General features: G+C 41.3%; 1 protein-coding gene across 6 annotated transcripts in view; it reads left to right on the top strand.

The window, feature by feature from the left end:
• GRIA3 (glutamate ionotropic receptor AMPA type subunit 3) overlaps nucleotides 1-11,963 on the top strand; it is a 308,828-nt gene extending 296,865 nt beyond the window's left edge. For 4 of the 6 annotated variants that reach the window (XR_003509870.1, XM_027535412.1, XM_027535411.1 and 1 more), the window contains 3 exons: nucleotides 1,634-1,748; nucleotides 4,354-4,601; nucleotides 9,747-11,963. Coding sequence is in view for 5 of the 6 variants with exons in the window: in XM_027535412.1 (XP_027391213.1) it covers nucleotides 1,634-1,748; nucleotides 4,354-4,599 (361 nt within the window). In the remaining variant the exon portion in view is untranslated. Of the gene's footprint in view, nucleotides 1-1,633; nucleotides 1,749-4,353; nucleotides 4,613-9,746 lie in introns of all 6 variants that reach the window. The other 2 variants (XM_027535413.1, XM_027535414.1) reach the window with 2 other exon arrangements.
• The last annotated feature ends 2,136 nt before the right edge of the window (nucleotides 11,964-14,099 follow it).

Below are 14,099 nucleotides of genomic sequence, written 5' to 3'. Positions count from 1 at the left end.
TTTCTTTGCGTTCCAAGCAACTCTGGCCAGCACTTGAGAAGCCTAAGCTTCTGAGCATTGATTGAAGGAACTTGTTTCAAATATAAAAGGACCTCAATTTCCTGGTGATATACAAAATATAGATATTCTGGCTGCCAAGTTCAGTACTAACCAAGAAAGTGTCACCTCCCTGACACTAAAGGTTTATAGTTTTACAAATCCTAAGTACTCTGAAATTGCCTATTATTCTTACATGATGATCTGTTTCTCAGAATATCTTGAGATGGACCTTCTGCTCTCAACAGCAAAGAGGAAAAGAAAGGAAACAGGCTTTGGGGATGGTCTGATAGAGAACAGATCTCTGTGACAACAGAAGTCTTGTCAACGATTGGGATATGTTGATGGGTCCATGTTACCCAAAATAAACTCAGAAATTCTATGGAATGTTCATAGTTACACAAATATACCTGTTTCCTCCTTGAAAATTGGTAGCATTCAGAAAAACAGGTACTAGTACTGGCAATATTGTTCACATGAGTCTGAACACACAGTAGTTCATAGCCTCATAATACAAATATGCCACCCCCTCTCTATAATGCATTTTAAATCTAAAGTTATTAGAGATCCTTTAAGATTCATTAGGTCTAGAAAGAAAACTGTAGAAGTCATTATTCCCATTTTACAGCTGAAGAAATTTCCGAGAGAAAAAATCATTACCCTAGGACCAGTAGGGTTTCCTGCATTTATGCAGTGGCTCTCAAGTTTCATTTGACTGTAACAGCTTATCTAAACTTCCTCTACAGCACTGCCATAGAGGCGGAGTCAGTTTGCCATTTCAGGTCATGCCATATTAATAATCCATTTTAAAACAATCTAGTTCACCTTCTGGTGACCTGAGTTGGCCATAGACGTACAACCATATCAGAGAGACAGCCGATCAGTAATTCAAAAACAATCCCTAGACCAGATCTCACACTGTTGAAAGTATTCTTATCCAGAACTCAGAAGTCCACATTATACTGTTAATATTAAGACCAGTATGGCATAAGAATTCAGTCTGGGGAGACATGTATGTAGTACAGTTTGTTGGAAGATCATTTTCAGCTGGACAGCAGATTTGTATAATAAAGGACAACTAATCAGAAGGCGTGCTAGTCACATAGAATCTATCTTCTATTCTGCTGGAATTCATCCTTTTGTCTCCACATATGGAAATGCCTCCCCTTCTGGCCCCGTTCCCTTCCCCACTCCACCATAAAACTTGCTTTCTGTCTGGAAGTACAACAAGACACCCGGTTAGATCAAACCTAACACACCTCCATCACAAAGCTACTGCAAGCTGCCGCCGACGATTGTCACTGAGGGGAAACCCTCCTCACCCCACACCGCCTATCTGAGGAGTGCCTTTTTTCTATCCTCATTATTTAACAGTGTGTGCCGATTACTCAAAGCGATATGGGCAGGCCCTGGTAAATATAGCGTTGCTGTAGTGTTAATTTTTATAAGGTAATGCTCAGGTTGCCTGCAGTGTCTAAAATTACTCTGTGGCCAGGGCCCCCTGCTTTATCGCTTTCTATAGTTTTAAAGTAGTTTGAAGCTTGAATAACATAAAATAACATAATATAATGTTATTTATGTTATTTCCCACGTGAAGAACGCCTGTAAACCTTGCAGTATTGAAACTCAGTGAACAAGGCATCTTAGACAAGCTGAAAAACAAATGGTGGTACGATAAGGGGGAGTGTGGAGCCAAGGACTCCGGGAGTAAGGTCAGTCGCTGAAGGTCTTTTTGTACTGATTAGCAATCACATTTTGAACCACTGTTTATTTTCTACCCTAAAACGGCTTTCCTTCCCAACACACACTCCCTGACACAGTGGGACCCCTTTATAACATCAGCGCTGAAAGTTTAAGGCAAACACCAGCCTTAGAGGCCTGCCACGTGACATCACTCATGGACTCCCGGCAAGCTATTGTGATCAGGGAATTCAATCTGGCCCAACACATTCCCAAAGAAGTACAATCATGAGCTGTGTTATAAGGGGGTTTTACTGTATTTCACATTTCGAGAGTTCGAAGAGAAAAACAGAACAACAACCAAAAAAAAAAAAAAAAATTCATCCAGTTGTGACAGTACTTTTTCTTAACCTCTTTACAGTTTCAGAGACTTTGTAGTTGCTAATGCCTTTGGTTATGACTATATTATGTTGAGCCCACCTGAAAACAGTCAAAGAATTAAATAACAAAGACTGGCTTCTGTAAGCACAATGAGTAGCCTCCTCTCAGCTGCTGTCGTATTGAGTTCAGCATCTATTTGGATCTCGAATTTCATTAAGTCTGTCACACTTCTCTCTTCCAAAGGTGTTATTTGAATCTCTGTACGTAATACTTCTAAAATTCAGTCGCATGCTCCTTAAGGGTATACATTCTCAGGATAACATCACATTGATAAGCATGAAACACTCTTCCCCGCCTCCTTCCTGCCCCCCTAAGAAAATTCTTTTTGAGTTTCAATTTTTGCCTTTCCTTTTTTCGAACTAATATTGTGGTATCAGTTAATTCATTTCATGAAATGCCACTCATTTTCCTTGTGCAGTGAACCATTTTGCTACTGGTTTTCTACATCCCACAACAGGGAATTTTATGAAACTTAAACTGGAGGAACTTGAAACTTTGTTGCTACAACTTACATAAGTCATGCAAAGGACACTTTTCCCCCATCAAAAATCACATACATATACAAATCTAATGGGAGAGGGCAAGTTACCAGAAATTGATCCATTTCCTAATGGACTGTGGAATATCCCTGCAGATAGTTTCACCAGCCTCCTTAAGGAGGCGATCCATCATTTCATAAGTCACAGAGATTCTTATCACTTGTCTAGCTGTCATTCATCTTAGAAGAGAGACTCTTTGCAAGGTTGTTATAGAGATGAGGCATGTCCATACCCCTCTTCCCAACAATGCGATTCAATTTCAATTGGCCTTTTTGTTGAAGTAAACAAGTACAGGACTGGCGCTTATGAAAATCGAATCAGAACATGGCCGAATTATCTTTATATTTAATTCTTTACATGATACTAGGACCAGCTGAGCTCCAGAGTGTTGAGTGTCAGCCATAGCCATCATGTGCTAACTGTGCTATCATTTGAATGAGATACTCTATTCACTGGCTTAACAATGTGGGTATTCCCTTTTATTGTATTCAGCAGCAAAATGGTTACATTCCCTCTAAAAAGACTACAAAATGCTATTTTATTTTATTTTTGTCAAAGAAAGGCTCCTGGCCCTTGCTGTGTCCTACCTCAAGGTAGGGCTCGAGGCACCAACTTTTTTCTTTCCATTGTTCAGCAGTTCAGTATCTGCTTTTTCATACAGGCAGATAGCTTAGTCAGATTTGCATAGTTTAACCTGAAAGTCACTGACCGGCTTCCTTGATTTCCCCCCACCCCCCTTTCCATTTTAAATAGAGATCAGATAAGTGTAGGGGTTTTTTTGTTTTTGTTTTTGTTTTTTTCTGTTTATTCTCTACATTCCCTGGAGTAAAAGCTAAAAATGAGCTGGATTTTTTTTCAATCATCAGCCTCCTGGAAAAGTTTTCTGATTTGTATGGAGCCAATTCAGGACCCATTGGGTCCTCCTGAGGGTTTCCTTAAACTCCCAGGAAGCGGGAACAGAGTCAATTCATTGTGCTGTGCCCTTGTCTCCACAGCACAGAGATTTGCTCCCCTGAGGATGAGACCTTAGCAACCAGCCCCCACAGGGAGCAATTTCTTTCTCAACCACTGGGTGAAAAGAGCGAGCTAATCCTTTTTAAACAAACCCTTGTGAAGTAATTCCCCCCAATATGAATATCAGGAACCGCTAACATACTCACCTGCTATCTTAAAAACTAGTTGTTGACACAGGAAGAACAAGGGAGAAAGGGGTGTTGCGGGGCAGAGAGGGGAAAGAGTGCTTCAAGTTCCCAAATGAAAAGTGTTACATTAATAGAGATTATGTCACTGCTCAACTCTGGCAAACGGTGTTTATGCAAGCTGGCAGAGGACTAAATTGTGCTTGTGTTTACACTTCTGCTCCCATGGCCGAATGTTGTTTTATTTAGTTGTTGACACCATCTTGAGGTACTAAAGGATTTAAGGAGTCCAAATAAAAGAATATTTAGGTGAGGATCACAGCTGTCAACAGAAGCACAGTCTGCTGTCTTACTGGCCATTGTGAAACATCCACCAGTTGCCAGAGCTGAGTCATAACATTTACATCAATGTCTAGTTATTTTACGACTTAGAACTATTGTATACTGTTGCAATGTATTATAATGTTCCATTGTCTTTGTTTTCCTCAAGAACTAATCGCCTTGTTCATTTCTCTTAGGACAAGACCAGCGCTCTGAGCCTGAGCAATGTGGCAGGCGTTTTCTATATACTTGTCGGAGGTCTGGGGCTGGCCATGATGGTGGCTTTGATAGAATTCTGTTACAAATCGCGGGCAGAGTCCAAACGCATGAAACTCACAAAGAACACCCAAAACTTTAAGCCTGCTCCTGCCACCAACACTCAAAATTACGCTACATACAGAGAAGGCTACAACGTGTATGGAACAGAGAGTGTTAAAATCTAGGGGTACGGTTAAGGTCTAGTACACTAATCAGCTTACGTTACTGTACGTTAATCTCTTTTATTTTTCTCTTTGTTTTTTGGTCTGGTTTATTGTTTCAAGAATTGTCTATTCTTTGCAACCATTTAATTCTTTGAAAACAACAGTTGTGCTTTCTTGTCAGACAGTAGAGCTTTTCTAATAGCATCCTTGTAATTAAATTGTGGTCTGCAACCTAAGAGGAAAAACAGTTCTCTAGAGCAGCACTGTTCAATGGGAATATTTACAAGCCACATTTGTGAACCAGATGTGTAATTTAAGTGCTCTGGTAGCTATTTGCAAAAGTAACACAAGTAATGGTAGACATATGGTATTTTGCATTTGTCAAAACCTATAGAATATACAACATCGAGAGTTAACCCTTAATGTAAACTATGGACCCTGGGGGATAATGATGTGTCAATATAAGTTCATTAATTGTGACAAATGTACCACTTTAATATTGATAATGGAAGACAACAAGTGGAAACAGAGACTATACGAACTCTCTGTACTTTCCACTTAATTTTACTGTGAACCTAAAGCTATTCTAAAAAATAAATTTTATTAAGTAAAAAAAAATTTTTTAAGTAACACAAGCAAAATTAATGATATATTTTTTAACTCAGTATATCTGAAATATTAGCATTTCAACTTGTTACCAATGTAAAAAATGAATGAGGTATTTTACATTCTTTTTTCATACTAAGTCTTAGAAATCAGGGGTGTGTTTCACATAGATACTTATGGCACGTCTCAACTCTCACATTAGCCACATATCAAGTGTTCAGTAGTAACCTGTGGCTGGTGACTGCCACGTTGGACAGTGCAGCTATAGAGAAAGCAGCTCTCTGGAACTGATGTTAAAATGAAAATGGAAATGGGGAGCTGCCCCCTTGAGAAAGGCAGTGCTTCTATAGGGGTGTGGTGATTCACTTAAGTGTAAACCTAAGACAATTGCTTTAATCTGTGAGTTCCTTTGTTGTCCCTTTCTTGGAACTGATGTTCATTCAGGTAAGTGTCTCCCAGAGGACAGTCTAGGACCCCTGCTCCTGGCTGTTCCCAAACTCATACGTTAATGAGCCTGATTGATGCCACCTTGACTCTGGCAGCTACAGCCAAAACTCACTAATAACTCAGACATGTTCAAAGGCAAGCTTGAGTTAGGATAACATCTCCATCTCAGAAGTGTTTACAAGAATATGTTTAGTTACCTTAAAGTGCATCTGTCATCAGTAACATACCTATCGAAAGTGGAAATGAACAATTAGCAACTTCATAGCTCTTATTGTAGGTGGGAGAATTTTTACTTCATGAGTTAATGTCTATGAGCTTCAATTTCTAAATGCATTTGTGCTTTTGACCTCCACATATTTTATGGTGTGGATCTCAATTCAGCCAAGGTTTAAATATTTCCTCCAAATAAATCACTTGTCCTCACCACAGATGGCATTCTTTTGTTTGACGAAGTTGCTAGTTGTTCTTTCCTGCTGCAGACCTCCTGTCACAACATATTCAGTATACGACTAACCCACTAACAAAGTGCTCCCATTGCATTGCTGAATGGATCAAAGATGGATTCATCTGGAATTAGCATTGTTTGCATGCAAGCATTTCATGTTCCAGTGTGCTTAAAATATTTTACTCTTGAGTAGGTTATATAGGCCCATTAGAACTGGGGGCATGTTATTTGCTTCCTCATAGGATAGTACCCAAGTGATTTCAACCTAGGTGAATTATCCCAAATTCAAAGATACTGGCATCCAAAGAAAAGAATACACCTGAAATCTGCATATCAGTTTTCCAAGTGCTCTCACTCTATTGCCGCAGTTGTGGTAATGGGGCAGAAAACACTGGCTTGGCCAACGTTCGGAGTTTTTCCATAAAACCTGAACAAACTTTTTGGTCAAGCCAATATTTTCTCTTTTAGGAAACTAAGCACTGGCCCTACCAAATGACTTGCTAAAGGCAAGACAACTGAGTAGTGGCAGTTCTCAGACTAGAACCCAGCTCTTTGTCCTCTTATAACTGTATCCTTCACTAAACCATGTGACCACCCTCCACTCATGGCCTGGTGGTCTCCAGAAATCTTGAAACCCCAATGGGATCCTGTCACATGAAGAGCAGATCCTAAGTCTATGTCTTACTTCTTTACAAAAGTGTCTTCGGGGACTTCACCTAGCCTCCACTAGCCCTCCTTCTGATGTACTTGACGCAAGGGTATATGTTCAATCATTCCTACTTCCGCAAAAGGAAGCTTTCAGGAGCAGGGCTTAGGATCACACAGCCTCCAGATCCTCTTTATTATCAGCCATTCTATCTGAGTCTCTTGTTTAAGTCCCAGAGCAGTGCTTACCGACTGACAGTGTGCAGCAGGTCTGGGGTGGGGCCTGAGGTTCTACCCTGTTCACAAGCTCACAGGTCATATTGATGCTGCTGGTCCAGGGAGTAGTAAGGTTCTAGAGAAAGTTGTCTCAGAGCCTATCACTTAAGGAAGGAAGCGGGGATGGTGAGTGAGAAAGAGAGAGAGAAAGTGGGATCAGCAAACCTTTGGGCAGGGTGCTGCAGTCTTCCAGTGGAGGCCCAGAACACTCAACCCAGGGGGTGGGGAGAGCACAAGAAATGAACTTCCCGCAACTTCTGGTGCAGTGGCTTTCCTTTAGTCATCTTGGCTGACCCATTTTGTGAAGCAAGATTCAGGATAACTGAGGCAAAAATCACATTTGAATAGACAATGATGCCAACACAGTTACAGCCCAGTTAGCTGGCACTGCGGCAGTCATCCCTAGGATGAAAAGAAAACCTGGGGAGAGACTCTGCAAACAAATGTGTCCTCCAAGTCTGTGAAGTCCGTAGACAAAAAGGAAAAGCCCCAGAGGATACCAGGGAAAAAACCTGACATGTGTCAGTCAAGACACAAAGGAGGCTGAACAGGAAATAGAAACCTCTCAGCTGTCCTCAGCCCATTTGGTGATGTGACATCATGGGGATGTCGGTCTTCATTCATTCATCTTTTATTTCCCAAGAAGTTCTGGAATATCTCACAGGGACTTCTAATTTCTTACCTAGTTATTATGGTTTCCAGTTCTTAGAGTTGGCCTAGATCTGTCAGGGTCTATTCAGGGTCACAGAGATGGAGAAGCACCCTGAGATTTTACTTATATTGCTGATTATCAGAGCCAGCCTTGGGAGTTTATGGTACCAGTCAAATGACTCAAGAGCAAATCAACTGCAAGAATATGATCCAGGTGAAATCTGGTTAGTAAAAAGGCATCCTTGAAAGAGGAGGGACTCATCTCTCATTTGCTATGGCTGAAAGTAGAGTCGGGGTTATTGGACTCATTGTGGGAACCCATGCCTCAGACCCAGCCCTGGATCGGGAGCAGATGACCCCTTGACGACCTACTGTCTGGGTTACTGATCACCCACTGGAAGAGGGGCCTGAAGCATGCCTGAGCAGGTGAACAGCCATGAAGCATTCCAGACTCACTGCACCCTACGGGTGACTCTGCTCACTATTTTAAGAATTCTTTCCAATTTCTTCATTGCTGCTCAGAATTACTTCTGGCTTCTTTGGTTTCTTCAATATATTTGAAATCCTTCTCATTTTCAAGAGCTCAAAATGCCTGGGGATGAGGAAAAAGATTTCTTTTTTCCTCTAATACAGTTCTATTTAGTCTTCCTAGAGAATAACAACTTTGTTCATGCTGCCCATTTTGAAGGAATCTGTTTTCCTTCTGCAGCTATAGACATTCTTGCTGGGGAAGCGTTCCTGCCTTAGAGAGCTCATCTTATGTTAAGTGGTGATGTTCTTTGTCCCCAGAGGACTTTTCCTTCTGTGATAATATTGGGTTGGCCAAAAAGTTTATTCAGGTTTTTCCATTAACATCATACAGAAAAACCCGAACGACCTTTTTGGCCAACCCAATATTTCATCTACCTCTGTTTAAAAACAGGAAACAGAGGCACTGAGAGATTATGTGACTTTCCCAAAGTTATGCACCTGGGAAGTGACATCCCATGGCCAATAGGAAGGTCAGAAGGGACATTGACCTTTATGCCATAGATATAAACTTTCTCCAAATGTCTGAAATAGATATGATTCTGGACCATAGGGATTCCAAGGAAGTGGTTTACCTGCTTTCATGTTAGTCTTATTCTGCTTCTTTGGGTATTTTGGCCTTCAGGTGCATCTTTGACTTTATTTTTACAGATAATTTTATTCTAGGGCCAGTGGTAGACAGTGATCATGTCATTCTTTTGGGATAAAAATCAGAGTTACATCAGGAAAAAAAGAAGGACCCCATTAGTATGGACAGAAAGGATAGAGAAGATGGGTATGAACTTGAAGAGGAGGCAGGAATGTGGCCTTAAGTTTCCAGGGTTGGGGGCAAATGAAGCCCCTGCATTTTTGGAGGCATTTTAGTTAATGCCTCCAAAAAAGAGGGCAGCAACAGCATCTCCATCAGCCCCATGATATCAGGGCAAAGACTCCATGGAGGCAAGCTCCTTTGTGGATATCACTAGGGTTCTGCCTTCTTCCTGGAATGTGCTATCTCTTCAAAGTCCATGTGCTATTTTCTGACTTCAGTAACTATGGTTGTAGATATCAAGAGAAAGAAGCTGTCACCTTTCTGGCAATGAGCAGCAAATTTTCTTCTCATGATCAAATGGATTTCAATTGAGCCAGCCATAGAAGACTACTCACAGTCTGTCCTAGGCAAACAGTCCCCTGTCACAGGTTCTGCGATCAGAATTCACTCTGCAATGTCATTGTCCTGACACTGTCATTGTCCTATACTGAAATGCCACTAAGGCCTTCTAGTATACCCACATCCTAAGTGATGAACATTTTGAATTAGACTTCATGCAATGCCCATGTATTCCTTAGTACAATGCATAGTAAAAAAAAAAAAAAATGAACCTAATTTTAACCTATTGCAAAGTACTTGCTTCCAGGGAAAGAATTGAAACAAACCTGTTGCCTAAAAGCAGTCAAACAAGGTGCAGCCTCAGAGATGCCAGTTTGAAAAAACAGCTGTGGTTTTGGTCCAAGATAGACTGAGCTATAGCACACTTAGATTGCCAATAGAAAGCCCATTCAAATTGACATTCCCCCCTTTACTTTTCAGATCCCTTCCCACTGGAGGCAAGTGATGAGAGGAATCACCGAAAACGTGGCTGCTTCAAGGATCCTGAGCCAGATTCCACTCTCCTTGGTGTCGGGCATGACACGAATATTGCTGATGGTGCAATGACCTTTCAATAGGAAAAACTGATTTTTTTTTCCTTCAGTGCCTTATGGAATACTCTGAGACTCGCGACAATGCAAACCATCATTGAAATCTTTTCGCTTTGCTTGAAAAAAATTAAAATAAAACCAACAAAAAAATGGACATGCAAGATTCCAGTATGCGAAAACAAATGTTATTTTACAAAGTGTCAATTCAACAAAAGCCATTCTTTGATACCACTGCACAGTATACAAACACCATGTTCTTTAACACACATACACACAGACAAATTTCAAATTCCAATTCTGCGAACAGGCCCATCTCAGCTAAAATAATTAATTCGTCCTGGTTTAAAGAAAAAAAAAAATCTGACCTCCCTGTCTGGGAGGAGACTGGCATTTCTTCTAGGATCTGCTGACAAGATGTTTTTGGTATTTCCTGTTGGTGATGATGTTCTGTGCATCCTATTTCCTTTCAACATTGCTGAAATGTGTATATCTTTAGAATGTAAATGCAACACTTCAGAAAATTCAAACACTTTGGAAAAGGGACTAAATGGTGACTTCTGTGTTTTGAAATGGTTTTGTGAAAATGCGCTGCCAATTTCCCACTCGGTTAAGGGATGAACAGAACTTTCTGAAACTGACTTGTGTGTAGCAAGGGACGGGCACTCTTAGGCATACCTCTCGGTGCTTTCCTACAAACGGATCCCGGGGCTTTCCGAGAAGCCTGGAATTTCAGCTCACAGATGTGTTTTTCTTGCTTCCGTGTGCATCTAAAGTCAAGATAGCTGAGTATTTAGCTTTGAGGTGAGGGAAATGCGGCCTACACTCCCAAATGTGTTTAGAATATCTTTCTCAGAAACAACACTGTGTTTAGCTCCGCTTTCTCTGCTAAGTATGCCTTTCAAATGTACACCATGGAGACAGGACCGCGTTGCAAGGCGGGCCAGTGGGTTCAGACCACAGTTCTCATCTGACTTTCACTCTTGCTAGGTCTGTCTTACCAGCTGTTGCCTGTGATTGCCTGTGGCTCTCCGTCAGACTGCATGTGTCCTTTCCTAGTTCGCCAAGACTAAGATGCATTCCCAACCTACTGCTAAATCAAGGGCCTCAGTGTCACTCCCAGGTCCTTGCTTGGAGCAGTCTCTCTACTGACTCCGAAGATCGCACCACTGCTACACGGGCTATCAAGTAACTAACTGCGTACCTGCCATCGGCATCATCAGAACAGTCAGAGAAAATAGTCTCCACTCACTAATTACCTCCTATATAACGACGTAGGCTTTCTGTAGTTCAGTAGTCTGCTCTCATCAGCGACGTGCACTGGGAAGTTTCCAGGCTGTAAAAACTGGGAGCTCGAATTCATCTCCCCAAGTGTGACCCTTAGATGCTTTAGTTGACTCGCTGCACATTTGCTCTTGTCTTCAGAAAAGAAAGGTACAAGTCTGGTTTCCAATGAAACATTTCCGGAAAAGTGTAATATAAACTTTCATTCCAAAAACTGTGTCAGAAATGAATGACTCACCTGTCAAATTTTCAATGGTATTGAACAAAACACACAGGAAAAAAAAAAAAAAAAACAAGAAAGCTGTTGTGTTTTTGTTTTCACAAAACTGTGATTTTTTTTTCCAACTTCTGAATGCTATGATGTCCCAGCACGGGAAGCTAATGCTGTGCCAATATACGAGGTTGTATAAAACCAACCAACCTACACACAAACTTCTCATAGGCACTGGATAAAGAGAAGTGGATGTTTGTTGACTCAAATCAGTTTTTCAGAGAGGAAATTTCACTGGGAATGAAGAGGCGGGTAAATTGGTTTGTTATTTTTTAAAAACGTGCATGTTTAAAAAAAAAAAAAACATTGATTGCTTCAAATTTCTGCTACTAACTTCAAGCTACAGGAGTTTGGCGGTAGTCACTTGAAGATTTTTTTCCAATTATTTTCTTTTTGTTGTTAAAGCTGTACTTCAGTGAACAGAAACATTGCCAAGCAAACTAATGGCTGTAAAAGCGTAAATTGCATGTGTGGGAATAAATTACGGAGCCTCACTGCCATGAGGTATTGTACAAAGTTTTAATACATTTTGTAAATAAAATTGTAAAGAAAGAATTCTGTTTCTGGGCTTTGACTGTTCAAATTTTATTGGGATGCAGGTGCCAAGAGGTTATTATTCACCAATTGACTTCCCACCAGAAGTTTCACCAATGATGTTTGGTCACCTTACTGGTGATCTTCACCAACTATTATGCCTCTCCCCACCACAACTGCAACTGCAGTCAGGTTCCAACTCCTAATCTAAATGGAATGGGCCATGAAGACCCTTGATTAGGTCTGCCAGGATCACCACCAGTGAGGTGGCATCAACAAACAGCAAGAAGCAGGACTTCAGTTCATATGTTAAGGAGGAAAAGTTTGACTTCAAGACCTTCGTTCCTACTCATCATCTCCTCCACCCTCAGGGACCCTCTCCTCAGACATCTGCCTTGACCCTAACCCCAATCCTCCATCCTCTCATTGCCAGATCTGGCCTCCCAAGGAAGGGCCCAAACTCAGGATTGATGATCTTAAAAAAAAAAAAAAAAACCTCCAATTGCTTTCCCATGTCATCACACGTATGTGTTGTCGTCCTCTTAGTTAATTGGCTCTACTTTTTGCTTCTTTCATTACTGATAATAACTTAATGTTCCAGTGGAAAATCTTTATTCCACACAGGGCCACTGATCTAGAGTGGGGGATTAAATAATAAATCTAGGACTATACTGATCTTAGAATGTTTCCGAGAGAGAACCAAAAGGCTAATGATCTAGTTTGAATTGTATATAGTGAAAATGGAATATAGTTTTATCCAACGAATAGAGCACATGTTTAAATATAGATCAGTTTCAGATGATGATCACCAAAGAAAACAGGGGGTGATGGTAGGAGAAAGGGGATAATTTGCAACTAAGACAGAAAGGAACAGTGCAATTGAGATGCTAGAGAAATAAAGATATCTGGGGTTAGAGAGCTAGGGAACAAGGAATACAATGCCTCAGAGAGAGAAAGGTGGGAGCAGGAAAAGAAAACTCTCAGAAGTCTATGAAGTGTAGGATGATATGAACACCATGTGGTCAATCTGACCCACAGGCTTCAGCATATTACTATCATTTTCACTGTCCTCTGAAATGCCATTTACTTGGTAAAACACCCTTTCTAACTCAACTGCTTTCCTTTTCTTCGATTAGGACACCTGGACTTGACTCAGCAACTAACCAACAACAACAGCCCCTGCCCCCCAGAAGAGAATGATTCTTTAGGGAGCAGATTCAGTGACTAGATTATAGTGACGATCCCCTTGGTGGCTGATGAAATCAGTTCAAGTGCCAAATGTTGTCCCCAAAGCTTCCAAAATAATAGATTTCAATTTTACCGGGAACTCCAATTCCTTACCTCAGAGAAGTTCACCTCAGGTGCTGTGGTAGGTGATGGTAGAGGGCAACTTGGGTTTACCTAGGAATTGAGTGTTTTCCTCCTGGGAGGAAGGGAGGAGGTGTTTTTAGTCTTTCTCAAGTTAGTCCCTAGGTAGCTGTATGTCTGAGAAGGCAATGGCACCCCACTCCAGTACTCTTGCCTGGAAAATCCCATGGATGCAGGAGCCTGGTAGGCTGCAGTCCATGGGGTCGCTAAGAGTCAGACACGACTGAGCGACTTCACTTTCACTTTTCAGTTTCATGCATTGGAGAAGGAAATGGCAACCCAGTCCAGTGTTCTTGCCTGGAGAATCTCAGGGATTGTGGAGTCTATGGGGTCACACAGAGTCCGACACAACTGAAGCGACTTAGCAGCAGCAGCAGCTATATGTCTTACTGATACACAGGATCAGAGTCACCAAACAGGTCTGCAAAAAAATCTTTGATCTTCCAATGTCACACTCTCACTGTGCACAAGAGGAAACTGCTTCTGGCTCTCTGTGTTGGTTTTCTTGCCCTATTAACATCCACATCTGACCACACTTTGTCTATAGGACAGTCTTCAAAACAGGAAGGACAAGTGTATTTAAGGAAACCTTGGTAGAATTCTGGAAGAAACGGTCCTGCAAATCACCTTCCTGGTACTGGGTGAGGAGAAAGGATCGACTGTGACTTGGGGGAGATGAACATAGACTAGGAGGAGAACAAATGAAGAAGCAAGAAGCAAAGCCATTATTCCTCAGAGTCCAGACTCAGTGAAGCAGAAAGATGCACTGGCACACTGTCTCATAAGGGT

This window comes from Bos indicus x Bos taurus, chromosome X, assembly GCF_003369695.1.
Source record: "Bos indicus x Bos taurus breed Angus x Brahman F1 hybrid chromosome X, Bos_hybrid_MaternalHap_v2.0, whole genome shotgun sequence".
Taxonomy (NCBI): Eukaryota; Metazoa; Chordata; class Mammalia; order Artiodactyla; family Bovidae; genus Bos; species Bos indicus x Bos taurus.
This window is presented reverse-complemented; position numbering and strand designations above follow the sequence as displayed.